General features: G+C 39.1%; 1 protein-coding gene across 4 annotated transcripts; it reads right to left on the bottom strand.

The window, feature by feature from the left end:
- Window positions 1-299: 299 nt before the first annotated feature.
- Window positions 300-27,791, bottom strand: zdhhc23b (zDHHC palmitoyltransferase 23b). Of its 4 annotated transcripts, none has more exons than XM_073045741.1 (6): window positions 27,643-27,791; window positions 25,988-26,113; window positions 19,139-19,298; window positions 6,928-7,626; window positions 4,912-5,079; window positions 300-889 (listed from the first exon to the last, which is right to left on the bottom strand). In XM_073045741.1, the coding sequence occupies exons 3-6, from the start codon at window positions 19,273-19,275 to the stop codon at window positions 622-624; spliced, it is 1,272 nt and encodes a 423-aa protein (XP_072901842.1). In that variant the 5' UTR covers window positions 19,276-19,298; window positions 25,988-26,113; window positions 27,643-27,791; the 3' UTR covers window positions 300-621. The 4 variants fall into 4 exon arrangements, with proteins under 4 accessions (XP_072901842.1, XP_072901841.1, XP_072901843.1 ...); XM_073045740.1 differs by lacking the exon at window positions 25,988-26,113 and adding an exon at window positions 27,411-27,503; XM_073045742.1 differs by lacking the exon at window positions 25,988-26,113 and having other exon boundaries at window positions 4,912-4,992.
- Window positions 27,792-27,950: the final 159 nt, after the last annotated feature.

Consider the following 27,950-nt stretch of genomic DNA (forward strand, 5'->3'; position numbering starts at 1 on the left):
ACAGCGTTCCAGGCCCACCAATGTGATTTGACTCTGAACCTGCTCCACAATTTAGGGTACGTAAGAATTTATGACAAATGCTTGCCTTGCCAGCCATGTTCACACCCTGGGAAGAAATTTTCAAAATCCCTATTTAATTTCACCAAGAACTTTATTAATTCCTAAATGTTATCCTTAAAACATATTACTTGCATTAATTTTCCTTACATTATGCATCATCTTAGAGTCCTACAGTCAACTTGCTTTTTGCACTCCTGAAATTTCCTGATGGGTTCTTCCAAACAAATAACAAACTCTGGTTAAAAGAAAATAGTTTGTTTTTAATATATACACACATACACAGGCAGTAAAAGATACATCGACTGTGATTTTATTGTTACAAAAAAAGGATTTGTGGATAAGCAATATCCTACACGTCGAAACCAAGCTCCCCACTGCAATGCACCAAGGAAAATGTTCTAATATCTTCAGTGTGGGACATTATTTTTGACACATTTACAACTAATTTGTTTTGAAGGTTACTGTTTCATTCAGGTAGATCTAGAAATAAAGTATCAGGCACATATTGGGTCATAAACGTTTATCTATGACTCAACAACTTAATTAAAATAACAGAAACATTTACACTATATCTTCATATCTTGGCTTTAGATGATTAGACTGAAGTTGAAGGAATTCTTTCCAGTTGTTAATGAGCCCTCGGTTGTACTCATCAGTTTTTATGATTAGCCCACAGAGATATTTGTCTCCAGTTTTGTCTCTCAAAGCAAAGCGTGCTTCTCGCTCCGTGATGTTGTAACTGATGTTGATGAGTTGGATGAGGAAAAGGTAACCCATTCCAGCAGTGACTATTGTGCAATACCAGATACAGGTGAATGACAGTGCAATACTGTGAAAGATAAAGCAGAATTCACAACATCACAAAAATTATATATAAATATACTCATGGCAAACAAAGAAACCTGCAGATGCTATCGTAAACACAGATTCATTCCAGAATCTAGGCACAATGCTCCAATACTTCTGAATTTCAAAAACAAGGACAATATTTCCCATCCATTCAAAACATGGGAAATTGTGAATAAAAAACACAATTCCTCACATTATACTCAAGTCACCTTTCTTCCTACATTTAACTTGTCCAAATTCTTTTTAAAGTCCGTGGCCTCTTCACAATTGATTTTCCCACCTGGGGAGTCATTACAAGAAAATCTTGGTTAAATTTTGCGAACTTATGTAAGCTATTAACAACAGAGCACAGTTGAGGCCGTGGCATACACTGATGACTCCAAGTAGCAACCTGCCTACTATTAATACATCATCCATGCAAATGCTATTACCTCAAAATACTACCTGGGGTGACAACACTTCTTAATGTCATCTTTTCAATTCCTCTCAACAATCCAAATTCACACCAGTCATTCTTTCAACTCTTAAATATTCTCCAACATACATTCCTGAACAAAAATATACTCCCTTTATACAAGGAGGTCAAAAAAATTAAGTGAATCTCTTCCGTTTCATTTTGGAGAGTACTGGGAATTTAAGTTACACTTTAAGATTCCCAAATACTGTTGTGCTAATTTATTTTTTGAGTTTAAAAACAAAGAATATATTGCTTTCCCAGTGTATTTGATGAATAAACTCTTCTCGAGCTTCCAGCTGGGTACAGGTATCAATTCTAACCAAAGTTTCGATGAGAAACTCCCACCTTCATCAGGGATAATGCCAGGGCATGTCTAGTCCAGTGGTATTTATACCCGTGTCATCAGCCCTCCTGTTTGGTTAGTTCTCATCCAATCAGGTTTCCACTGTCCCATCTCGTTAACAACTGAATTCCAGTTCTTACTTGGAGCGAGACCTTCGTCTTTGTTTAAATTCTTTTTTTCAATTTTATTTCAATGGCTTCCTTCACCAGGCGATCCCAAAAGGCATTGGTGCGGCACTGTAGTTTTGTGCCGAGGTCAATCCTATGCCTATTGCAAATGCAATGTTCTGCTACGTTTCTCCATGTAAACCAAATGGATAAACCTCCTGTGCTCCTTGATGCAGGTTTCCACTGCACGTCCTGCCTAGCTCATTTACACTGCTCTGCATTCACAGGGAACCTTGTAAATGCTATCTGTCCTGAGTCCGTGTCAGTGGGTTTCTGATCAACATCATGTCCAAGGCTACTGTCATATTAGAATAAATAGAGCATATTTTTGTTTGGGAACACAAGTTGGAGAGTATTTTAGAAGTGAAAGAATGGCTAGTGTGAATTTGGATTGTTGAGAGGAATTGAAAAGATGACACAAGAAGGGTTGTCACCCCAGGTAGTACGTCGAGGTAATTGTATTTGCATGGATGATGCATTAATTAAAGAACAAGACAAATAGTAGGCGGGCTGTGACTTGGAGCTGATCAATGTATGCTGGGGCCTCAATACCTCCTTGTGCAACTGGATCCTCAATTTCCTTACATGTAGATCTCAGTCAGTTCAGATTGGCAACAGCAGATCATCCACAATCACAGGTGCACCACTCACTTTATACTTACAACTGTGTGGCTCAGCACAGCTCCAATGCCATGTGTAAGTTTGCTGACAACAGCACTGATGGCTGAATCATGGGCAGTAACGAATCAGCATACAAGAAGGAGATTTAGTAGACGTGAAAGGTTATTTCCCCCTCACACACTATTGAAACAATATAATTTTACCTCAATATGTTTTAAAATCATTTCCAACAGGCACAGACCAGGAGAGAAGATAACAGTGGTTAATTCACTGTCAAGTCCAAAGTTTATCTCCTTTCCCCAGCTCAGCCCAGCCCATATCAGTTATGCTCATTCCAAATCTCTCTTCAGCCTGCAATAACACTGAGAAGTAAATTCTTTGCTGGTATATACCTACATCATAAATCCATTTGCTACCATTTAGCAATCTAGACAGAGATAAGAGATGGGAGCTTAAAATGGTACATGAAGTGGATAAAAGCCCTATTCTTAGCACTGACAATATCTGTTTTGTTCAGTACAAAATAAAATCACTAACACTACTAAAAATACAACAGTTCAAATGAGCTGATATTAAACAATACAATTATGCAGAAGGATGTTTAAAAATAGGAGCTTGCCTTATAAGCAATGCCTATATTTAGAATACTAATGTCTTTATTTATTGCTATTCCTTTCTCATCTTTCAGCTTTTCCTGTTCTTCTACAACTCTGACTGAATTACAATTGCATAGGTGCCTGTAATTCATCAGTTCATCAACTTCCAGAAATGTTGTCCACACATTAACTACCATTCAGAGGTGCAAATGAGTCCAATCCCGCTGCTCCCATTCTCCACTCTCCGCAGTGACAGCTAGGAGATCACTAAATTATGACCAGGAACACTGGAAAACTTCTCCCTGCCTAACCCAGGGACACAGCAATTATGAGTCAAAAACATCTGGTATATCATTGTTAGAATAATAGGTTCCAACTACTCAACCAATGGCAATAAAATCAACAACAGACCAGACAAGGAGAGAAAATGAGCAAAGATGCAGTTTGGACCCAGGCTTACCCGAAATGACTCTAAATACAAATTTTAATGAAGCCCATCCAATTTACATTTCTATAAATCTATATTTTCTGTTTCCACCATCTCCTACAGCCAGTAGTTCTGGAGATTCACTGTTGACTTAGCCAAGCTTGGATGTCACTTCTAGTGACCAAGGGAGATGGGTTAACTCAGCAGTCAACGTAAGATTATTCTCATTTCTATTGTTCAGCTGCTCACTGAGCAGTGAACACGTCATTCCCCAATTGAAAGCACAGCTGAAGATTAATAGAGACACACAACTCCCATTCCTTCACCACAGAAAAGGCAGTTTCCGATTGGAAGATCTGTGCTGTTATTAACACGCAATCAGTATCTTTTGGATTTAAAATAATTTATTCAAGGTATTTTGTTTGGATGATATTTACACATATTTCTAAGAAATGCTATGAAAGTGGTCATTGAAATTAGCCAAATCAGACAGGACTGGGAACAAAAGGGTGTCAGCTGAACACTGCTAAGCAATCTTGACCGGACTGACCAGGGTGAAATGAACTTTATTGTGGCTGATTACAAAATACTGCAGATTGGACACAAAACTCAAAAGCAGATGGACTCCTTGTGAGGTTATAAAGCTCTCAGCAAGCCAGCTGGTGGAAGAGTAGTGGCAAATTCTCCTCGTCTACACAATGCAAGGCAATAAATAAGCCAGAAATACTCTTCCCTACCCAAGAAGCCACACGGAGAGGCTGCACGTGGTTTGGTGAAATTATTATTGTATTGCATATATTTCTGGTCTTTGCATCTCAACTGATTGACAAGACCAAGTGGCATCAGGGCTGACCTCTTGTCACTGTGTTCAGATGGGCTCCCAAACCTCAGATAACGTGGGAGCCTTGAATTTCAAATTTTAAACGATAGAGCTCCAAGGGAAATCTTTTAAATTAAACTTTATAGAAAAGTACAAAATATTAAATAGGATAAAATAAGGATAGATCTTTTTGTTGCATTTTAACAACACAAAAATGACACAGGTTCAAAGTCATGAGCAAATTTTAGATGGAAGCCGGGAAGTATTTCTTCACACAGAAGGTGATTAGCTTGAAACATCACTAATAGCTAGAAAACGCTGACTGGCATTGAGGATGGGTCAGGGGATCCAATGAAGTTATACCAAAATGAACTGCTGTAATTTGGAAAACAATGGGTTCTTAAGAATAAAATCAAGTGTGTTGAAACCGCTGCAACATATGAACCCAATCTGTGAAATAAAATTATGTAGAATAGTTTACACATTCCATTCTATTTATGAATTTAGTTTTTAATCCAAATGAGCTTTGTTAAATCGAGAAAACCATAGACGTGATGATCCCTTTTCTTACCTGTGCTCTTTGTAGACTCCAGGACAATAGAACAGAGCTGTGAAAATGCTTTGTCCTCTGCATATAGTGGTCAGTGTCAGACTAATTCCATACAGAGAAGTGAGGAGGAAAAGAAACAGGGTCAGAATAAATGCACGGTGATTGCCTTGACCTACACAACTGTTAATCCTGGAAACAGAACAAGATAAATAAATAAAATGGTTTTGAGTAAAATGTCATGCAACCCAAACTGAACCGATTTCTCCCAAACTATAAACGACAAATGCTTGCTACAGAGAGACAGGGATTAACTGAAAATGCCGGTGAAAGGAGGGAGGGAAAAAAAAATCACAGCAAAAACACACCTGACCAGACAACTTTCATTAACTCCTCACACACAAGTCCAGTTCACGATGTTTGTAAATGAGAGCTAATTACTTGCTTTTCGGCTCAATTGTGTCCAATTAAAGTTTCAGGATAAGCAAGAATTCCAGACTTTTACAAGAGCTACACAATTTCATTCGATGATATGAGCGCAGGAAAGTTGATACTGTTCTCAAATTCCCTCTCCTCAAGTCTTCACTTAGCAACATATAATCAATAGTGCATTCAAATGGCGGTCAATAGTGTGGAATATGAACAGCCTTGTCAACCTTTACCCCAAGATGTCATGTGTGAGAGAGAGAGAGAGAGAGAAGCAAAATAAACTTCCAAAGTTTGTCCTCTTACTAGCAAGAATGGTTTAACCCTTCTGCAGGCTGCTTAGCTGAAAAAAAAATCACACAATCTGGCAAGATCGGTGATAACATATCCTCCTTGCTGACAATAAACACTGGCACACCTCAGGGGTGTGTGCTTAGTCCACTGCCCTACTCTCTATATACACTTGACTGTGTGGCTAGGCATAGCTCAAGTACCATCTATAAATTTGCTGATAATACAACCATTGTTAGTAGAATCTCAGGTGGTGACGAGAGGATGTACAGGAGTGAGATATGCCAACTAGTGGAGTGTTGTCACAGCAACAACCTGGTACTCAACGTCAGTAAGACGAAAGAGCTGATTGTGGAGTTCAGGAAGGGTAAGACAAAGGAACACATACCGATCCTCATAGAGGGATCAGAAGTGGAGAGAGTGAGCAGCTTCAAGTTACTGGGTGTCAAGATCTCTGAGGATCTAACCTGGTCCCAACATATCAATGTACTTATAAAGAAGGCAAGACAGCGGCTATACTTTAATAGGAGTCTGAAGAGATTTGGCATGTCAACAAATACACTCAAAAACTTCTATAGATGGAGAGCATTCTGACAGGCTGCATCACTGTCTGGTATGGAGAGGCTACTGCACAGAACCAAAAGAAATTGCAGGGGATTGTAAATTTAGTCAGCTCCACCTTGGGTACCAGCCTACAAAGTACCCAGGACATCTTTAGGGAGTGGTGTCTCAGAAAGGCAGCGCCCATTATCAAGGACCTCCAGCACCCAGGGCATGCCCTTTTCTCACTGTTACCATCAGGTAGGAGGTACAGAAGCCTGAAGGCACACACTTAGTGATTCAGGAACAGCTTCTTCCCCTCTGCCATCTGATTCCTAAATGGACACTGAATCTTTGGACACTACCTCACTTAAAAAAAAATACAGTATTTCTGTTTTTGCACATTTTTAAAAATCTATTCAATATACGTAATTGATTTACTTGTTAATTTATTATTTTTTCTCTCTCTGCTAGATTATGTATTGCATTGAACTGCTGTTGCTAAGTTAACAAATTTCACGTCATATGCCAGTGATAATAAACTGGATTCTGATTCTTTACAGAAAGAGATAATTCCACAGAATCGCTTACAACATTAAATCTGGTGATTCTTGTAACTTATTCCTTGGCTTTCCCTTACCCCATCCCACCATTCCTACCACACTTTAAAAACACTCTCACTTGCAACAGAGGTCAACTTTCCTGTAGTTATTCCACATCCCTTTCAATATATGGCAGGCCAAAATGAACTTAAAGCTCTATCTAAATCAACATTGCACCTACCAAACACAGTGATGATCCAGTCTTTGAACGCAGGATGCACAAATTCGGCAGTGTCCTGAACGAGGTGGTTTTAAAATCTTGCACACTGTGCACCAGTTCTTTTTGAATTCAGTTTGATCCATTTGCAACTTGCCATTAGGAACAGAAAGATTCACCTTTGAGGATGTGTCCTGGCCTACAGGCTGAATTTGGCTTGTGCCATTCACGTTGTGCAATGAAATGTCATTTCTCTGAAACTTTTTGATTGGAACACTTCCATGATCTGTTCGGAGGTAGCCTGGGCCCTTCTTGGTCTGTGCTAAACTCGTTAGTGTCAGGGCCAAACCACTCGTGATCACAATCACGTGCACAGAGCTTATGTCTCCTCTAGGTATAACTTCAGTCAGAAACAAATAGTACATGTAACCCAGGGAAAAGAGACCAAGACTTAGAAAAAACAGCGTGTGCCCCTTCTTCTGGTGAGTGACATAATAGTACCAGAGCACCAATATTGGTAAGGCCGTCAGAATGATGAGTGCCAAGAAGAAGTGAAGAGCTGCAACGTGAAGGAAGATCGGGAGGAAAACAAGAGGCGGCAAAATTGTGATATCAATCTTCTTGGCACCAGTGCCCAACAACCATGGGATCCGCAGGCGATCAGAAACTGTGTCTGATATTTGTTTAATATTCTGGGAACTGACGGATTTACCTTTCAAATACCTGAAAGTGAAAACACAGCATTGGAATTATTCTAAAGCTATTTGTTTCCTTTAATACGAAAGGACTTAAGCAGTCTTAAAGTGGAAAAAAATGTTCAATGGAAGCTCACCCAACTATCTGGAAAACGATGGATTATAATGAGGAACCAGACGGTACACATTTCATGGACATTTTCAGTTATAACGAAGTATTAACAAATCATTGCTTTGAGTAGAAGTTTGAAATAGCCTGAAGATCTCCCAGGAATACTGAGCAAACAGCAAAGAGCACCTCATGCAAGGTGGTTTTCAAAACAAAATTAATATTTTTGGGCTTCAAATTATTTTACGTGCACTGCAATTGCAGCTGCTTAATCTGAAAATAACTAAAAAGTGTAGGTAACACATTGCATCAAGCTGGTGCCTGTCGTTGTTAAGGACCCGTCACTATTCATTGTCAACTGACAGAAATGTCTGCAGTACCCAGATGTGCTGTTAAAAGATGGAATATCCTTCAAGTTCTTACCAGTAATTGACTTGTTTTCCTATGAGAATGTGGATTTTTGCAATATTCTCCATATTAATTGGAAATCAATGATTTTAAAAGAATTTAAGGAATTTATGTTCTTGTTGAAAAAATGTTCAAAAATATAAACTATCATTGTAGTAATAATGCCTCTTGTCCCCACACTCTCCACCAACCAACTTCTTTTAAAACAGCTGGTATACAAGTAAATGCACTGTGTACTGAGACAAAAAAGACAGGCAAATTTTAGGGCAAAATTGAAAAGGGTGATGAAAGTATATTTGAATGCAGGAAGTATAAGGAATAAGATAGATGATCTTATAGCAAAATTAGAAATGACACTGTGGGCACCACTGAGTCGTAGCTGAAAGAAGATAGTATTTGTGAGCTTAACATCCAAGGATACCTATTGTATCAAAAAGTAGGCAGAGGTGGATATTGGCAACAAATGTAATCAAATCCTTAGAAGGAGATGACACAGGATTGGAAGATGTAGAATTCTTGTGGTAGAGTTAAGAAAGTGCAAGAATAAAAATACCCTGATAGGAGTTGTATACAGGTCTCCGAGCAGTAACTAGGATGTGGAGTACAAATTACAAAAGCAGATAGAAAAGAAATGTAAAAAGGGCAATGTTATGCTAGTCATGGGGATTTCAATATGCAGGTAAATAGAGGAAAATCAGGTTGGTGCTGGATTACAAGAGGACGAATGTGTAGAACGCCTACAAGATGCCTTTTAGAGGAAATTGTGGTTGAACCCTAAGGAAAAGGCGATTCTGGATTGGGTGCCATGTAATAAACCAGATGTGATTAGGGAGCTGAAGGTAAAGGAAACATCAAGAGCCAATGATCATAATATGACAGAATTCACCCTGCAGTCTATGTGAGAGAAGCTAAAATTAGATGTATTGGTATTATAATGCAGTAAAGAGAATTACAGAGGCACAAGAGAGGAGCTAGCCTAAGTTGATTGGAAGGGAACACTAGCAGGAATGATGTCAGAACAGCAACAGCTGGAATTTCTGGGAGCAATTCAGGTGTAGAATAGATGCATCCCAAAAGAGAAGTATTCTAAAGGGAGGATGAGGCAACTATGGCTGACTAGGGAAGCCAAAGACAGCATAAAAGCAAAAGAGGGCATATAATGTTGTAAAGATTAGTGGGGAGTTAGAGGATTGGGAAGCTTTCAAAAACCAACAAAAAAAAGCAGCGAGAGAGAAGAGATTAAATATGAAGTTAGGCTGGTCAGTAATGTAAGAGGATACCAAAGGTACTTTCAGATATCCAAAGAGTAAAATCAAAGGAGAGATTGGAAAGGGGAGACAGCTAGAAAATGATGCTGGAGAGGTAGTAATGGGGGACAAAGAAAATGCAGATGAACTTAAGTATTTTTGCATCAGTCTTCAATGTAGAAGACACCAGCAGTATGCCAGAAATTCGAGAGTGTCATGGGCAAAAGTGAGTGTAGTTGTTATTACTAGGGAGAAGGTGCTTGGGAAGCTGAAAAGTAGGTAAATCATCTGGACCAGATGGACTGCACCTCAGGGTTCTGAAAGATGTAGCTGAAGAGACTGTGGAGGCATTAGTAATGACCTTTCAAGAAATACTAGATTCTGGAATGGTTCCAGAGGGCTAGAAAATTGCAGCTGTCATTCCACTCTATAGGGCAGAGACACTAAAGACAGGAAAGTATAGTCCATTAGTGGCTGATAAGATGCTGAAGCCCAATATTAAGGATGAAGTTTTAGAGTACCTGGAGGCACATGATAAAATAGGCCAAAGTCAAAATGCTTTCCTCAAGGGGAAATCTTGCCTGACAGATCTATTGGAATTCTTGGAGGAAATAACAGGCAGGATAGACAAAGGAGAGTCAGTGAATATTGCTTAATTGGATTTTCAGAAGGCCTTTGACATGGTGCCAAATGAGGCTGCTAATAAAAGATAAGAGCCCATAGTGTTACAGGAAAGATATGAACATGGATAGAAGACTGACCATCTAGCAGGAGGGGGCCTGCCAGTGAGTAGTGATGTCCCACAGGGGTCGGTGTTGGGACCGCTTCTTTTTACTTTATATGTCAATGATCTGGATGACAGAATTGATGGCTTTGTGGCAAAATTTGTGGACAATACAAAGGTAGGTGGAGGGGCCAGTAGTGTTGTGGATCCGGGGAGTCTGAAGGAGGATTTGGACAGATTAGGAGAATGGACCAAGAAGCAGCAGATGGAAAAAAGTAGGGAAGTGCATGGCCATGCACTCCGGCAGAAGGAATAGCACAGACTATTTTCTAAATGGGGAGAGAATTCTGAAATAAGAGGTGCAAAAAGGACTTGGAAACCCTTGTGCAGGATTACCTAAAGGTTAATTTGCAAGTTGAATTGGTGGCAAGGAAAACAAATACAATGTTAGCATTCATTTCAGGAGTATTAGAAAAATAATGCCGAGGCTTTAAGGCATAGGTCAGACTGCACTCGGAGTACTGTGAGCAGTTTTGGGCCCCTTATCCAAGAAAGAATGCGCTAACATTGGTGAAGATCCAAGAGGTTCATGGAAATGATTCCAGGAATGAAAGGATTAACATATGAGGAGCGTTTGGTTGCTCTGGAGTTTAAAAGTATAAGGAGATATTTCATTAAAACCCATTGAATACTGAAATGCCTAGATAGAGTGGATGTGGAGAGAATGTTTCCTCTTGTGGGGGAATCTAGGACCACAGGGCATAGCTTCAGAACAAAAGGATGTTCCTTTAGACCAGAGATAAGGAGAATTTTTTTTCTCTTAACCAGATGGTGGTTAATCAATGGACTTCATTGTCACAGATGGCTGCGGGGTCAATTAATCGAAAACATTTAAAACAGAGATTAATAGGTTCTTTTGATAAGGGCAAAGGTTATAGGGAGAGGGCAAGAGAATGGGGTTGAGAGTGAACCAAATTGCCCAATTTTGCTCCTATGTTTTATGGTCAATTCCCCTTTCCCACTCATCTCCTTACTTCTCTCCTCAACCCCTCCTCCCACCATCAGATGTGGCTAGAATTCACATTCTTGCCATCTTTATGGTAGATCATCACCCCATCCATTATGAGTGCATTATCCTCAGTGGATAGCATTAGTTTCTTTGGGTTTGCATCATCCATCTCAACCAGGTCCTTTCTTTCTCCTTTCACCATCTTTTACAGCAAACTCATTCAGATCCCAAAACTTTCTCCTATGACTGAACAAACCGTCCAGGTATTCCTCCCCCTCAGTTCCGGTTCTGAACCAAACCTGGCATCACATACTGCAGATGGGTTTGTTCCCAGATTCTGCAGCTTAGACACACTAGTTGACTTCCACAACATAAACTACATTGCTTGGAATTTTATTTTTGAATTTGTTTACATAAGACTGGGCTTTACTTGCAGATTTCAGATCGATTAGGTACTGCATTTGGGATTCAATAAATATATATGCAAAGATATTGGTTCCTCTGGTGGAAGAAATTAAATCATCATAAAATAAGAGCCAGGGTATTCAGTAGACAAATCAGAATCAATGGTTTTCTATACATTTTCAGTAGAAATCAGGAACTCGTTCCTCAACAGGGAGAAAATCCCACATCCATTGAAACTGCAAATGATGAAATGGAATTGAAATACAGGCCGGTCATGCTCCAAAGGTGAAACAAATTGAGAGGAGTAACTCTATTCCTATTGCAATACTGGATTTTTAAAGGTTTTATAGCAAAAAAGAATTTTCTGCTAAGCTAGAACCAAAAAGCAAAGAATTCTCTGCTAGGCTAGAGCTAAACTTAAAGTAGTTTATCCCCTCTAGGACTAACATCAAACATTTGCTTGTGATTGAAAGTACAGATAAACCCCCAAATCCCCAGGGCCAGATGGTCTGCATCCCAGAGTGCTTAAGGAAGTAGCCCAAGAAATAGTGGATGCATTAGTGATAATTTTTCAAAACTCCTTAGATTCTGGATTAGTTCCTGAGGATTGGAGGGTGGCTAATGTAACCCCACTTTTTAAAAAAGGAGGGAGAGAGAAACCAGGGAATTATGAGTCTGACATCGGTGGTGGGGAAAATGTTAGAGTCGGTTATCAAAGATGTGGTAACAGCACATTTGGAAAGAGGTGAAATCATCGGACAAAGTCAGCATGGATTTGTGAAAGGAAAATCATGTCTGACGAATCTTATAGAATTTTTTGAAGATGTAACTAGTAGAGTGAATAGGGGAGAGCCAGTGGATGTGGTATATTTAGATTTTCAAAAGGCTTTTGACAAAGTCCCACACAGGAGATTAGTGTGCAAACTTAAAGCACACGGTATTGGGGGTATGGTATTGATGTGGATAGAGAATTGGTTGGCAGACAGGAAGCAAAGAGTGGGAGTAAACAGGACCTTTTCAGAATGGCAGGCAGTGACTAGTGGGGTACCGCAAGGCTCAGTGCTGGGACCCCAGTTGTTTACAATATATATTAATGATTTAGACGAGGGAATTAAATGCAGCATCTCCAAGTTTGCGGATGACACGAAGTGGGCAGCGGTGTTAGCTGTGAAGAGGATGCTAAGAGGATGCAGGGTGACTTGGATAGGTTAGGTGAGTGGGCAAATTCATGGCAGATGCAATTTAATGTGGATAAATGTGAGGTTATCCACTTTGGTTGCAAGAACAGGAAAACAGATTATTATCTGAACGGTGGCCGATTAGGAAAAGGGGAGGTGCCACGAGACCTGGATGTCATTGTACACCAGTCATTGAAGGTGGGCATGCAGATACAGCAGGAGGTGAAAAAGGCAAATGGTATGTTGGCATTCATAGCAAAAGGATTTGAGTACAGGAGCAGGGAGGTTCTACTGCAGTTGTACAAGGCCTTGGTGAGACTGCACCTAGAATATTGTGTGCAGTTTTGGTCCCCTAATCTGAGGAAAGACATTCTTGCCATAGAGGGAGTACAGAGAAGGTTCACCAGATTGATTCCTGGGATGGCAGGACTTTCATATGAAGAAAGACTGGATCGACTAGGGTTATACTCACTGGAATTTGTAAGATTGAGGGGGGATCTTATTGAAACATATAAAATTCTAAAGGGATTGGACAGGCTAGATACAGGAAGATTGTTTCCGATGTTGGGGAAGTCCAGAACGAGGGGTCACAGTTTAAGGATAAAGGGGAAGCCTTTTAGGATCGAGATGAGGAAAAACTTCTTCACACAGAGAGTGGTGAATCTGTGGAATTCTCTGCCACAGGAAACAGTTGAGGCCAGTTCATTGGCTATATTTAAGAAGAAGTTAGATATGGCCCTTGTGGCTAAAGGGATCGGGGGGTATGGAGAGAAAGCAGGTACAGGGTTCTGAGTTGGATGATCAGCCATGATCATACTGAATGGTGGTGCAGGCTCCAAGGGCCGAATGGCCTACTCCTGCACCTATTTTCTATGTTTCTATGTTTTACATGACACAAAGACTACTATTCATAAACTTTTAAAACAAAAGTTCCATGTGCTAAACTCAAAACGGTGTTTTGCCAGTAATCATTCAGGAAGTTGAACACGCTTAAAATATGCTCCACGCAAAGCATTTGAAGAGGATTTGCGATAACTGTGGGTGTTAAACTTGAACAATTTACAAACCTTACCTCTAAGTAAGGCTGTCACGCAAATCAAAGAGAATTCACAGACATTTTTAAATCAGACAAATGCTTCAAAACCATAAAGAAGACAACAGACTGAATTATCCACTATAGATTTCCACTAATGCATGAACACAAATTAACGGTCATTATTTATTAAAATGTAAATGCAATCAGCATACTTAAAAGAAACATGTTAATGTATTTTTAATACAAACACATTCTCTGATATGGTAATATACAAAGAAGATCAATATTCACATAAACCATCTGGTTTCCTGGAATTTTACTTCACATATTGATAATTGAAATTATATTAAAATAATATCAGTAATCCTATTTGAACTGTGGCTTTTTAATGGACTTGGCAATGCATTAGAATAAAATGAGATTCTTTAGTTACATCGTTTTGCACCAAAAACTACTGCCATAGACAATATAAAATGGTTAGTTCTTACATTATTAGAAACAGTAACATTTTAAATTGCATTTTAAAAGCAAATGATTCTGCAGATCAGTATAAACTGATTTTTCTTCTCAATTTCAATTTCTTCATCCAAAAATCCAATTTACAAAGCAGAACATGGAGTGTGGCACTTCACAGCAACAATGAAGCCATTAGCCCCTTCTGCATCAAGTAATATTCAATCACAAATGATCTAAATATCTTCAACAAGGATACCTTCCATCCTAGTTCAGGACATTCATCATTCTGTCCATCTTGTAAGGAGTTCAGGGCTGTGTTAAATTTTACAACCGACTTTGAAAGCAAAACAGATTAACAATTTTAAATGAAAATCCATAGGCTGCAAATTTATTCTTATGTGCAAAAGCTAGAAAAGCAGTTTGCAGGGAGAAGATTCCACAGCTCAGTATTATTTTAAAGTCACTCAGAAGATTGATTATCTCACGGTTATTATGGTCGGCACGACATGATGGGGAAAAGAGGTAACCTGCTCTCAAGCTGTACTCTTCTATCAGACTTATTAGCAGGACAGTCAAGGGCATTAAACATTTCACTGTATTGCAAGTACCAAGCCAATATTCATACCCATTGTGCAAGGAAAAATGTGGGCATAGTTTGAGATGTCTATGGAGAATATGTCCCAGATTCAATGAAGCATGAAAGGACAAAGTTCATAGCTGAAAGCTAAAAATACACAATATCAGTGCTTGCAATTAGAATCACCTGGAGATATGGGCATGTTAAAGCAAGTTGGCTGTACACAGAGAGACAACTGTTGTCTATTTAATATTTCAGTATTATTTGAATAATATATTGTTTGATTAATCTTTCTTTGTTTATATAATTCAGTATGGTTACATGTATAAATATGTGAATTGCATACATCACGATGCTACTACATGATACGTGTGCATCTCACTTAAAGAAAAAAAAATGAAGTTGACTCACATTTCAGACACCTATCTTTTTATTGCAGTTAGCTTTTTTATGTTTTGAAATTAGAAAACACATCTGTGGTTACAAGGTATTTCTAAAGTGAACCCAGATGGCTATCAATGTGTTGAAGCACAGAACTCTCATGTTAAAAAGAAACACAGCGAGGTGTGGTCAAGTTTAAAAAAAACACAGTATATGCATTAACAGTTGAGTTTAAAAGAAAAAGGGAGATAACAGAAGAATTCATGGGTTCAAAAACAGCGAGTACTGGGTGATAATCATAAATAAAAAAGAGCAGATATGGCCAGCTACACTGGAGAGATGGATGCTTCTGATTGCTCAATGGATAACTGCCTCATGTATTCTGAGCTAACTGAATAGCATTTTGAATCATCTGAAATTGCCAATGAGAAACAAATGCCAATTTTGCTGAATGCATTGGGTTTAAAAGCATACAATTTGCTTAAGTGCTCCAACCAAACCAGCCAAAATGAGCTTTGCTGATATCGTGCACCCAATGCAGGAACGTTCAGAACCAAAACCACTGGTGACTGCAGATAGCTTTAGATTTCATAAGCAGAATCAAAAGGAAGGGCAGTCCATTTCAGTGTACATAGCTGAATTGAAAGGACTGTCTGAGCATTGTCATTTTAATTATGGGCTTCTTTATGCACTGAGAGATCATTTAGTTTATCGAATCTTACAAGAAAGCATTCAAAAATGGCTCCTAACTGACGCACAACTTATTTAAAAGAACACAAAATTGCTGTATAAATGGAAACTGCAGACACACGATTGAGTTGCAGTCAGGAATGGAAGTGAGTGTGAACTAAATTGCAGCATCTAGCTAGATGGAGGCCAACCTGGCTGAGTACATTGTTTACCGTTGTGGCAGAGGTTCACATACACCAGACATATGAAGATTTAAAGGCAACATTTGCAGAAAATGCAACAAAGTAGGACACATACAAAGAGCATGTTGGACAGACAAAAATAAACGGACTGCACAGAGAAGAGGAAAAGATAAAGTCAAGTTGCAGTTTCAAAAAGAGCATTAATCTGCATGCTACTGGTGAAACATCCGATAATGACGATAGCGACACGCTACTGGGTAACCTTGAGATTTACAATGTGAAAACTAACAATAGCAAGCAATGTGGCTTACACGAGAACTGAACGGCAAATTAATTAAAATAGAACTGGACAGTGGCTTGGCTGTTTCAGTCATTCCACAGGATAAGTTTGAAAGGCATTGCAAAGATACTGAACTGAAGCCTGCAGATATCTAGCTCAGAACTTATACTGGAGAAAAGATAACTCCTGTGGGAATGACATTGGTAACAATGAAATACAGCAAACAACAAGCCACATTGGGCTTGTATGTGGTAAAAACAGGAAGGCTAGCATTGTGGGGACATGATTGGTTGAGACAACTACAATTTATTAGAGAACCATCCACAATTTGCATGCCACATCCCCTGCAATAGAGTCAAGTGAAATCAAATTCAGAAAAGTTCTGGGTGATATCACAACTGTCTCCATGCCGAACCCCATGAAGTGCTCCCCAACAGAGGGCAAACAGGTGTTGGTGCCAACCTCTGTGCCTCTGGTTGGAAAGCACATTGGATCAAGGAAGGACCATGCTGCTCAGAGGAATTATCAAAGTGACAAAAGCCTTGGTCCAACTACAACATATCTGTAGGCATATCTGAGAAAGCTTCGAATATGTTCATCAGGCAGTTACTTGCAAAATGTGGCTTGGTTTTCAGCTGGAAGAGAGTTCAAGGAGCTTCAGAAAAATTGTAAGCATTCAGCTTTAGTGACTATAAAGAGACAGCATCTACTCTGCGTGCATTAAGGTTATTGCGTGAACTTCAAATGGGAGACAAAAGGCTGCTTGAAAAAGTAGATGCAAAGACTCAAAGGCCAACTGGATGAATGGAAGGCCAAAAAGAAAGGAGTCAGTTGAAATACAAAAACTAAGGGTTGGTGAGATGATGTTGTGGATGAGGAAGCCAAGAAGAGAGATCAGATCATAAAGGAGCAATAGAAGAATTAATAAAAGAATACTCCAGTGAACTGAATGGACCTTCCCAAGATCAAGATGCACAAACTAGAAGAAGAAAAAGGAAGAAGAGAGGTGTCCAGAGATGTCAGAATCACTTCCTGCAGTCTCAGACTCAACTTCTACAACCACCATGGAGGAGGTCTCAGAACCTGAGATTGTTTTCATGGTCAGAAGACTCACTGGCCAAGCAGAGTGACCACCTTGTCAGGAAAGGCATTATCCCACAAGAGTAAGAAATCCTCCACAGCGATGAAATCTTTAGGCCTGAATGAGACAATTAAAAATTTACTATGCCGTGAATGTCTGTATATAGTAGTTGTATTATATAGTATACTGTGTATATAGTTGAGGCACATTCTCTATTCAGTTGGAGTTTATAATTAAGAATTAGGAGTGTTGTGTATTTAATATTTCAGTAATATTTGAGTAATCATGTAAATATATTGCTTGATTAGACATTCTTTGTTGTTTGTATTATTTATTATAGTCATATGTATAAATATTTGAATTCCATACTTCATGATGCATGCACACCCCACTTAAAATAAAAAGCAAAGTTAAACTCATATTTCGAGACTCCTGTCTTTTTAGTGCAATTAGTTTTCGTGTTTTGAAGTTACAACGCATAACATTATTTATTACTTCCCCCCCCCCCCCCCCCCCACCGCCATCCCAAGTTTGTTAGGCAAGAATGAAGATGAGCTCCACTGATTTCCTTTTACTGTAGCATTACAGTAATTTGCCATCTGTGAAATAAAGACCATAAGAGGTAGGAGCAGAATAAAGCCATTCGACCTGCTGAGTCTGCTCTGCTATTTCATTATAGCTGATCCAGTTCCCTCTCAATCCCATACTCCTGCCTTCTTCCCACAACTTTTCACACCCTGACTAATCAATTTATCAACCCTTCCACAAGTTCACCACCCTCTGGCTAAAGAAATTCTTCATCTCCATTCTAAATGGACATCCTTCTATTCTGAGGCTGTGCCCTCCGTTCCAAGACTTCCTTACCAAAGGAAACACCCTCTCCACATCCACTTTATCTAGGCCTCACAACATTCAATAGATGTCAAATGAGGTTCCCCCTCATCTTCTAAGTTCCAGCAAGTAAAGCCCCAGGCTTTCGATTGCTCCTCATATGATAAGCCTTTCATCCCCAGAATAATCCTCACGAACCTTCTCTGCACCATTTCCAATGTCAGCACATCCTTCCTTAAATAATGGGCCCACAGCTGCTCACAATACTTCAAGTAATGCCTCACCAGTAAATTCAGCATCCTGTAATGCTGAGGATCCAGGGCAGAATTGAAGCCTGGATAACTTCATTAACACTATCGCAAGAGGAAGATTCCATCAACTCCAAGACTGCTTAACTTTTTAAAATTATTCAGTCGTGTTATCTTAAGATGACATCCTGTTTCAACTTCTTTTCTTCTGGAAGGAATAATGTCTTTGCTGCAGATCGTGAGCTGAATGCAATTAACACTGCATAACAAGACAATAATTTGATACTAAAATATTATGCCACATCTAGATTTTTCCAACAGCTAAACCTAGGTACAAGCTCGACTTCAGATCCTTTAAGATAATAACAGACCAATAAACTCAGAACTGGGAAATTTCATTTTACATTTTAGAACAGACTTTTTCAAGAAGAGAATTACTCATTTGTACTGTATTACTATATATCTGTATCTTTCAAATGAAAGAACATGGCAAATTACTTGACCAAAGCAAAAAAAAATAATTGTCTAATTCTGAACTCATAGGCAAATTAACAAAAAAAATTATAGTTATTTTCCACAGGAACTTTTAGACCTCTCATCAGAAAGCAGTGAGAAGGCTCAATCTGCTCACTTTGGTGAAGTATAATCCACCAGCTAATAATAAAAAACTGACACATTACAGCAAGATTATCTCTGACCTGTCGCAGGCTTCATCCAGATCCTCACAGTCACAACAACTGGCCAGTATGTGAGTTTTCTGTCCATGGCGGTTAATGTATTCACAACAGCAAAGACTGCCGTCCTCATCAGACATCTTAGAACGTTTCTTCTTCATGATTGTTTACTTCCCCTACAAACCTAAAGTTACAAAAACCATAGATACAGAGTTAACAAGTCTACAATGGCTAGTCCCCACTCTGATTAATCTGCTTTTGTTATTATCATATTTGGGTACAAAACAACTTGCTTGAATGTGCACACCATATTTTAGTTTCTTTCCCCACATTTTCTTTCAAACTATGTTAACAATTGAAAGAATTGAAGAAACAGAAACAAATTCACGTTTTTTTTTCCTGGTCACAAGACATACTGATACCCATGTTGCAAATCGTTGAATGTACATAATTGAAATCTAGCACAGTTCTTAAATCGGAGTCAGAGTACTCCTTGACATTCTCAAGTTACCTTCCGAGCCGAGGTATTGGATCATTGGATCAAGGCAGGAAACAGGTTTCCAGGGGTTTATTACACTGTCCTTGGCAGAGTAAGATGTTCCTTGTTACTTAGAAAAGCAGCAGGTTGCTGGGATCTCCTGGACATTGATCAATCCTTCATCTGTGAAGTTTTATACATGGGAGCAGAATTCTACATAATACAATTCTATCCCATGTAACACATCACAACATACTGGCACAGAAACATATCATATGATAGACAAATTATATCATAAATTCATCAGCTCAGAAATAGGTTGTTCCTGCACACATCATCTGTGTGATAACTATCCATGCTAAATCATTTGCCCACATTAGTCCTGTACCCTTCCACACCTTTCCTATCCAAATACCTATTAAAATGCCTTCTAAATATCAAAAAACGTTACATAAAACTATCCACTTTTGATGTAGCCTGTTTCCAAAAATGTATTGTTCTGAAAAATGTTTTGAAATAGGGTCTTGACCATCACAGTAAAGAAAGTGGGATTATAAGGGCACAAGTGGTCAAAATAATGTCACGATGATACCACAGCCAAGGAAAAATAATCATTCTTTATTTGGAAACTAAATATGGATGAAGAACAATCTGAAGCCTGACTCTGTAAAATAACCATCCACACTTGACCAAATACAGGACAGTTGGAGTTCTCTACAAAGCAAATCTAATAAATTGGTGTTCATAGATTAACACATGATGGTGCCATGTTCCAAACCTTACTGGAAATCTCTGGCTACACATCTCACAAAATTACTGAAGCACGATATTAAAAGCAAAGTTTCAAAGAGCATACTGAACTTACCCATCCGGTCTGACCCTATAAACACAGAAACCTAACCAACCTGATGAGGGGCCAAGGAATGCAGAACTCCTTCCACGCAATTTGGTATTGAAGTTAAAGACAGTTGGTTCAAGGATTTAGAATGTTTCACTGTCCTTACACAGACCCTAGTTAATGTTATAACATTTATTTTGACAATTACTATACAAACCTGCTCCACCACTGACCACTGATTTGAGTGATCAAATACTATACACGAAACAAATGCAAATAAAAAAATCTTTTAAATTTGCTGATGAACCTGAATTGGAGGCAGGGAAACAGCCAATGCAGAAGAAGCCTGCAACAAGCTGCAGGAGGATACTGATTAATACAAGACTGGCAACTAATTGGCATATTAAATTCAACACACATTTATAAGTTTGTACATTGTGGCAGGAAAACAGTGGTTACTTCTTACTTGAAAAGGTGCAAGTCTAGGTAGGGTGGAGGAGCAATGGGATATAGGAATTTAAACGTGCCAGTCACTGGTTGGCAAGGAGATAGAAATAGGAAAGTTGTACTAAATCTGCAACAAGAACCCCGTTTAGTTCTAGTTGCCAGAATATAAAAAGTGTCAGAAGATCAGAAATGATTTATAAAGATGAAACTGAAAATGAGAGAGGGATGTTCTGTATATAATTGGACAAGTGAAGAGTTGGAGCCTCTTTCCACTTGAGAAAAGTTTACTGAAGGTGACCTAATGGAGATCTTTAAAATGATGAGAGGTTTTAATCAAGTGAATGAAAACAGACCATAACTAGGGTCATAAATACAAAAAGTCCAAAAGGGAATTCTGAAGAAATTTATTTAAATGTCATCATACAGCATGGAAATTGGCCCTTCAGTCCAAATGGTCCATGATAACCAAGATTCTCATCTGGTCCCATCTATCCTAGTTTAGCCCATATCCCTCCAAGTCAATCCTGTCCACATACCAGTCCAATTAGCAAGTGGTGAGAACACAGAAATCTCTACTGCAGAGAGAATATGATGCAAATACTAAAGACACAATTATAAGGATGTTGAATAATCACAAGACCCTAAGACACAGGAGCAGAATTAGGGCATTTAGCCCATTGAGTCTGCTCCACCATTCAATCATAGCTGATCCTTTTTTCTCCTCCTCAGCTCCACTCTCCGGCTGTCTTCCCAACACCTTTGAAGCCATATCCAGTCAAGAACCTATCAAGCTGTGCTTTAAATACACCCAACAACCTGGCCTTAACAGCTGTCTGTGGTAACAAATTCACCACCCTCTGGCTAAAGAAATTTCTCCGCATCTCTGTTTTAAATGGACACCCCTCTATCCTGATGCTGTGCCCTCTTGTCCTAGACTCCCCCACCATGAGAAATATCCTTTCCACATCTACTTGGTTTAGGCCTTTCAACATTCAACTGAGAGAAGGAAGGATATGGAGGCCAAGGAGACTCAAACATGACACAAATGTCAGCCTACCTGTGTGCAAATAAATATACAAGCAATCATATCACAGCAGCCAGAGTTAGGCTGACTTAAAATATATTAGGGTTTTATTTTAATGGTTTAAACCCATAACTTGAATTCATTTTCAGCCAACTGTTTATCAGCATCAGAATTTTTATCAGTGACATAAATGAAGTGAAATTTGTAGTACAGTGAAAAGCCATGAAAATAACATATATAGATATAGTGTAAAAAGCAGAAATAATGGCCACATGTAATCAAAGACATCTAGAATTAGTTTATGAAAATCATTTGCTAATCTTTCACAATTATTCTGACAGCTACTATATAGCAGCATTAACTTCTGTTCAATCACTGGGTCTGTTGTGAGAAGATTTAATTTACAAGTCCCTTAGAGTTCTACTTTCAGCCTCAATAATAATTGTTTAGCACCTTAACGTTATATGTGAGTAGTGAGTAGTAGACTGATAAGCTTTTCCACTAATCATAGTTCATTCAGGACATAGGTCAAACACAAATAGAGCATTTTAGATTGCAATTTAAACCAGCAAACTGGACAAAGAAGGTTACCTGTACAATTCATAAACACTAATTGATGGATCTCTTAGTAAGCTTTCTAAATGTATTTATAACTGCCTGCTCAATATATCAAGTCTTACATTCTGTTGTTTGACCTAAACAAATAGGCTTTTTCTGCTTTATCGTGAATAATGCTTCCTGCAATTTTTATTTTGGGAATCATGTTAAAAAGCTGTCAAATTATCCCTACTCCGCATATCCTTTGATACTTCCACCTTGCTGAAAAATTACACGTTATTTAACAAGTCTGATTTAGAAGCTACGAATCAATCTTCCACTACCAAGAGTTAGAGGAAAAAACAATAGTTGTGTAATATTTAAAAGTGTTACTGGTTAGACAACAAAGTTTAGCAGATAAAACAGATACATTATCCTCAAAAGAATAGAATTTTACATGAATTAAAATGTTACTCAGAGCTGTCTGTACCTCCAGTCTCAGAGTGGAGAGCAAAAATAAATACAGAAATAAAATGTACATAATATTGGGAAAATATCAAACTACAAAATTTAAAAAAAGAATAAAGATAATTCTATGTACATAATATAGTTATATTCCTGTTGAAAATACCTTTTTTAACTGGTGTGTATATGAACAAACCCAGCTGGTATCAGAATATTCATGCTATCTTATTCAAATCAGCCCTGTCCTCTCCACAACCTAAAACTAACCTGTTACCTGCTCTCTTTCCCAGTTCTAACCAAAGATCTTTGATTTGAAATATTAACAGTCTCGCTTTTCACAAATGTTGCTTGACCTGTTGTCTACCTCCAGCATTTTCTTCCAGCTGATAAAGGATGTTTTTCCCCCTTAAATATCTGGTCTAAATATAGATACCAGAATGATCCTAAATGACAGCCAAGCTGCAAGCTAGTCACTTGAACCAGATAGCAGCTTGCCAAGGGCCAAATGAACACACTGAAGATTTATGCACATAATGTGGAAATTACAAACGTTCTATTCATCAGTCTTGATATTTCTCGATTTCTGAATGACCCTTCAAATGCTGTGAAATTCCACATAAAACAAGATGGAAAGCGTCCTACCCTTGAGTTCCAAGATGAAATTAATCCTTTAAAATGTTCAGATAAGTAGCCTTGTGCTGTCAGATGTTTGATACTATGCCAGATGAACTCTCAGAAGTTCAAAGACATGCCTTGATGACCGGATACAAATGCAATCACTGCGAGGTGAAGCCTGCCAAGAATTTACAATGGATCCTGGCTTGCAGCAAAGCATTCAGGCTACACATTTTAAAATGACATAAAACACATACACTTCACAATGGTTCTGGGGACAATACACAAGGTGGAATGAAAGAAAAAGGTATTCCTTAGGGTAGTGCATCCCATGTGACACTACCACAATGTTTCTTTCTTCCCCCACTTTAACTTCCAACTTTAATCTTGGGCATTTAATTTCCATCTTTTCAACTGCATAAGTCCATAGTTACAAATGCCCAACCTATGAACACCCCAACAACCCAAGTGAGGTCCATAGTATTAAATTTAAAAGTCTAATGAATATACTTTGCATTTACTCCAACAAATAAGAAAATTCATCTTCTACTTTTAATTATTTTTCATTCTTATCAGTCTTTAACTACTTTTGCTACCATTCATTACAATACTGTGAAGATATCATTACAATATTGAGTGATTTGTGTGTTTTCCAACCTATAGACAAAAATCAGCCAAAGAACATCCATCCATTATCTGGGGATGGTTGGTAGTTTTTTTCCCCAAATCCAAGATAAGATCAAATCTTATTTCTGCAGCACTATATTAAAGCCACTGCATCCACAGATATAACACTGGTTCATACTGAGCAGCGTGAAAAACTAGCAACACACACAAAATGCTGGTGGAACGTAGCAGGCCAGGCAGCATCTATAGGACGAAGCACTGTCGACGTTTCGGGTCGAGACCCTTCGCCAGGACTCAGCATGAAAAGCTGCCCACTTATAACTTGCTCACAGTAAGCAAGGCAAATTACATTTAAATAATTACTGTCCAATCAGTCAGCTCTCAAACATCAGCACAGTGACATTGTTGACAAAGTTGTCAAGGAGCATTAACCTGCTCACCACTGCCGACCTGGGGTTTCATCAGGACTTCCTGGGCCCAGACTCATCGCTGCCATGGATCAAAGAGTTGAATGACAAAGGTGAGGGAAGAGTGGCTGCCATGACATCGAGGGGGCATTTTTGATCAAGAGTGGCATCAAAAAGCTCCAGAGCAACTGAAATCAAATGGGCATCAACATGGAAAATGCTCCAACCGTGAAGTTGTACTTCACACACGGGAAGACAGTTGCTGTTTCTGGGGCAGTGGAAGGTGGCTTCAATCATCCCTGCCCAGAACTTCACTGCAGGATTCGAGCATCCATAATCTCATTGTCGGAGAGCCTACTTAACAAGGAAATCCATTCAGTGACTAAAGAGGGTTCAGTGTTGATCCCACGGTGAAAAGTTAAAAAAATAAGGGTGGAATGTTTTCTGCATCGCCATGAACTCTTGTGAATAACAAGATTCACTAGTGAAAGTGATGCAGAACACATCTGTTCTAATGCAAAAAGAATACCAAAGCACAAAGACTTGATGATGGATATCCCAGAGCGAGTTCCATATTTTCACAACAGATCACTATAGATGTCGCCTGACTCAGTGAGTTCTTCCAGCAGCTTTTTTCCTTACTGCAGATTCCAACTTCTGCAGCCACTGGTCTCCCCCATCTATCAACAAATCCATGTCCTTATTTCTGCAAACAGCCTCATGTCTTACCTTGGAAAATACACTCTGAAGGTCCAAGACAATATTCAGGCCTAAGCTGGAATATAGCAAGTTAGATTCACAACGACTTTCTCTAGCAAGAGAAAACACATCTCCTTGACATTTAATGTCATTACTTTTACATGTTCTGGCACCATTAAAATCCTGGAAGGTCACAAACTAAAATAACCCAGCCACATAAATACCACGGCAACAAGAGCATGGTTCACTTCCAAATCATTTTCACACTCTACAAGAACAGAAATCATAAGTATCTTTCAATACTGACTGTTTGCAGAATAGGTGATGCAGCTCCAACAACAGTCAAGATTAAAGCGAAGATGAAGCAGTCTCCTGAATGGGTAATGCACCCACACGCTTAAACAAACACTCCTCCATCCTCAGAGCACTGTGACTGCTATGTATTCAAGCTGCAGATCCACTACAACTCACAAACTAAAACTCATCTCCATCCTGATGGAAATTCATAGGAACATCATCTCTTCCAAGCTTTACTCTGTCCTGATTTGGACAACTTTCCTTGAGACTTCTTTATGCAGGGCAAGCCCTGAAACTCCAATCCCCTCCATACCGATGGCAGCAACTCCAGAAGGTAGCACCTTCGCAAGGGAAGTTAGAAATGGTGAATAAACCATTAATTGCTCATGACCCTTCGGCCAAAAAATTAAATTTTAAGAATTCCATAAACTTCACTTACCACAAAGTCAAACTCCAATGAGACTAGAAGTGATTATTCAATACTTTCCCCTTAAGACAACCCAGGAATCAACCAAGAAAACCTTAGCTGACCTGTCTCCAAAGCAAAGTTACCCTTCTTGGGGTACTGTAAGTGGAACAAAACAATAAATTATTACAGATAAAGACCTACCGTTACCCTGTTTAGGGGTTGAAAAACTTTCCTACACCTTGCAACGAAGGCCAACATTTCAACCTGCCTTATAATTACTTGCTGCATTGAATTGCTAACTCCCTTCGTTTCGTATGCAAGGGTGCATTGCTGTATTTATATTGTATTCTGTTATTCTATAGCATTAACAAAGTGGATAACGTGATATTTCCCCATTTTTTTTCATCCACTGTTTAACTTACCTGGAGACCCTGCATATCCAACCTTATCCAAGCATGGAGAAGGTTGGGAACTGAGGTTGAGGAGGAGATAAAAAGGATCAGCACTGATTGAATGGCGGAGGCAGACTTGATGGGCCTAAAGTTCTGCTCCTATGTCTTATGGTTTTTATTTCTTTTAATAACCTTGAGAGAAGACACTGTGTCCTGTATATTCATCTTACACTTTAACTTCAATTAATTTATTCATTATTTTCTCTTATCTAAATCCAAAGTTAATTCATACCTTGTTTTATTTTTTTTTGTATTACTGTAGAAAGTAGGCACTTCCTCCCTCTGCGCTGCTAAACACACCTACTGCTCAGGGGGTAACTATAATCTACACTTACAAATGGTCAGTTGTATTACCAAACAGCTGCTTGACTCCTTAGAAAATCTAATGAAATTCCAGTTACAAATGTGTATTAACATGTTGTAATGCACATTTCAACCTACCTTTCCCTGAATATAGCTGCAACCTCTCCTGTAAATAGCCACTTCCTCCCTGTAACTAAATCAAAAGCTTTTGATATGCAGGAACCTCTTAACATATCCTCCACATCATTTATTTACTAATACACTACTGCCAAAAAAAAATGCTATTAAGCTTTTGATATCACCCTCTGTGGGCTTGTATCAATCAGTTCCCTTTTTGCTCTCACACTATAACACCATAGGTCAAAATATTCCAGTCTGTTTCGTTTCAAAGAAATGATTAAATCTTACAAGTTTACCAATTTTTTCACTACATTAGGAAATTCCAACGGATTTATTATTCATCAATTCTCTACCAGCATTTATTGTCTCCACATCTATTATTACATGTACTGTATTTCCAAGGGAAAGGGAATTCTGGCTGTTCTGAAGACGGGTTTATTCTGAGCACTTAGTTATTACAACTGTGAGGAAGAATGTGCACAAATCCTCCTGACCCGACGGTACCGTTTTACGTTTCCCTGTAACTATAATATCCGTCATCAAAACGATTGCCTGCACTTTTTAAACGGCATTCTTACCTGAAACAGTACATCTACCTGAAACAAATTCAAATCTGCACAGTCATCACACGGCACTTGCTCACGGTTCGAAACCCAGCCCTATGATAATGCCTACACAGACGGGGAGAGAAACGCACTGTACAAATCAGGTTACAATAAAGTCAACTGGCACTCGGTGAACTTGATTTGTGCTGGGCGTTTTAAGTTGGAATACTGCTGAAACGCCGCACACCGAGTGGAAGTACAGTACCTGTAGCCAGTGGCTTCCTCTCCGCGACCTTCACTCACTTTTCGCGACGGCTACAGGCATCGGGGCAACAGGTCCGGCTCACTTCCGCGTCTCGCTACCTTCCTTGTTGCGCTCGCTCACACGCAGCGCCGAGGCGCCCTGCGCGTCCCCGGCCGCCGCGCGCGCTCCAGCTCCCGCTCCCGCGCCCGGCCCCGCCCCATCGCGCGCGTTTCGGTGACGTGACAACGGCCGCGCCCTCTCGGTTTCCAGTTCATTGCAGTTCAAAGTGCAAAATACAGGTACAGCAACGGGAGATTTGCTGAATTGTC

The sequence above is a fragment of the Hemitrygon akajei genome, chromosome 5 (genome assembly GCF_048418815.1).
Source record: "Hemitrygon akajei chromosome 5, sHemAka1.3, whole genome shotgun sequence".
In the NCBI taxonomy this organism is placed as follows: Eukaryota; Metazoa; Chordata; class Chondrichthyes; order Myliobatiformes; family Dasyatidae; genus Hemitrygon; species Hemitrygon akajei.

Coding starts and splice junctions, on each gene's coding strand:
- zdhhc23b (XM_073045739.1), bottom strand. CDS start 19,275: ATGAAGAAGAAACGTTCTAAGATGTCTGATGAGGACGGCAGTCTTTGC. Junction 7,627..19,138: donor CTGGATGAAGCCTGCGACAG/GTCAGAGATAAT, acceptor TTTCACTTTCAG/GTATTTGAAAGGTAAATCCG. Junction 5,080..6,927: donor CTGGATCATCACTGTGTTTG/GTAGGTGCAATG, acceptor TTCTGTTTCCAG/GATTAACAGTTGTGTAGGTC.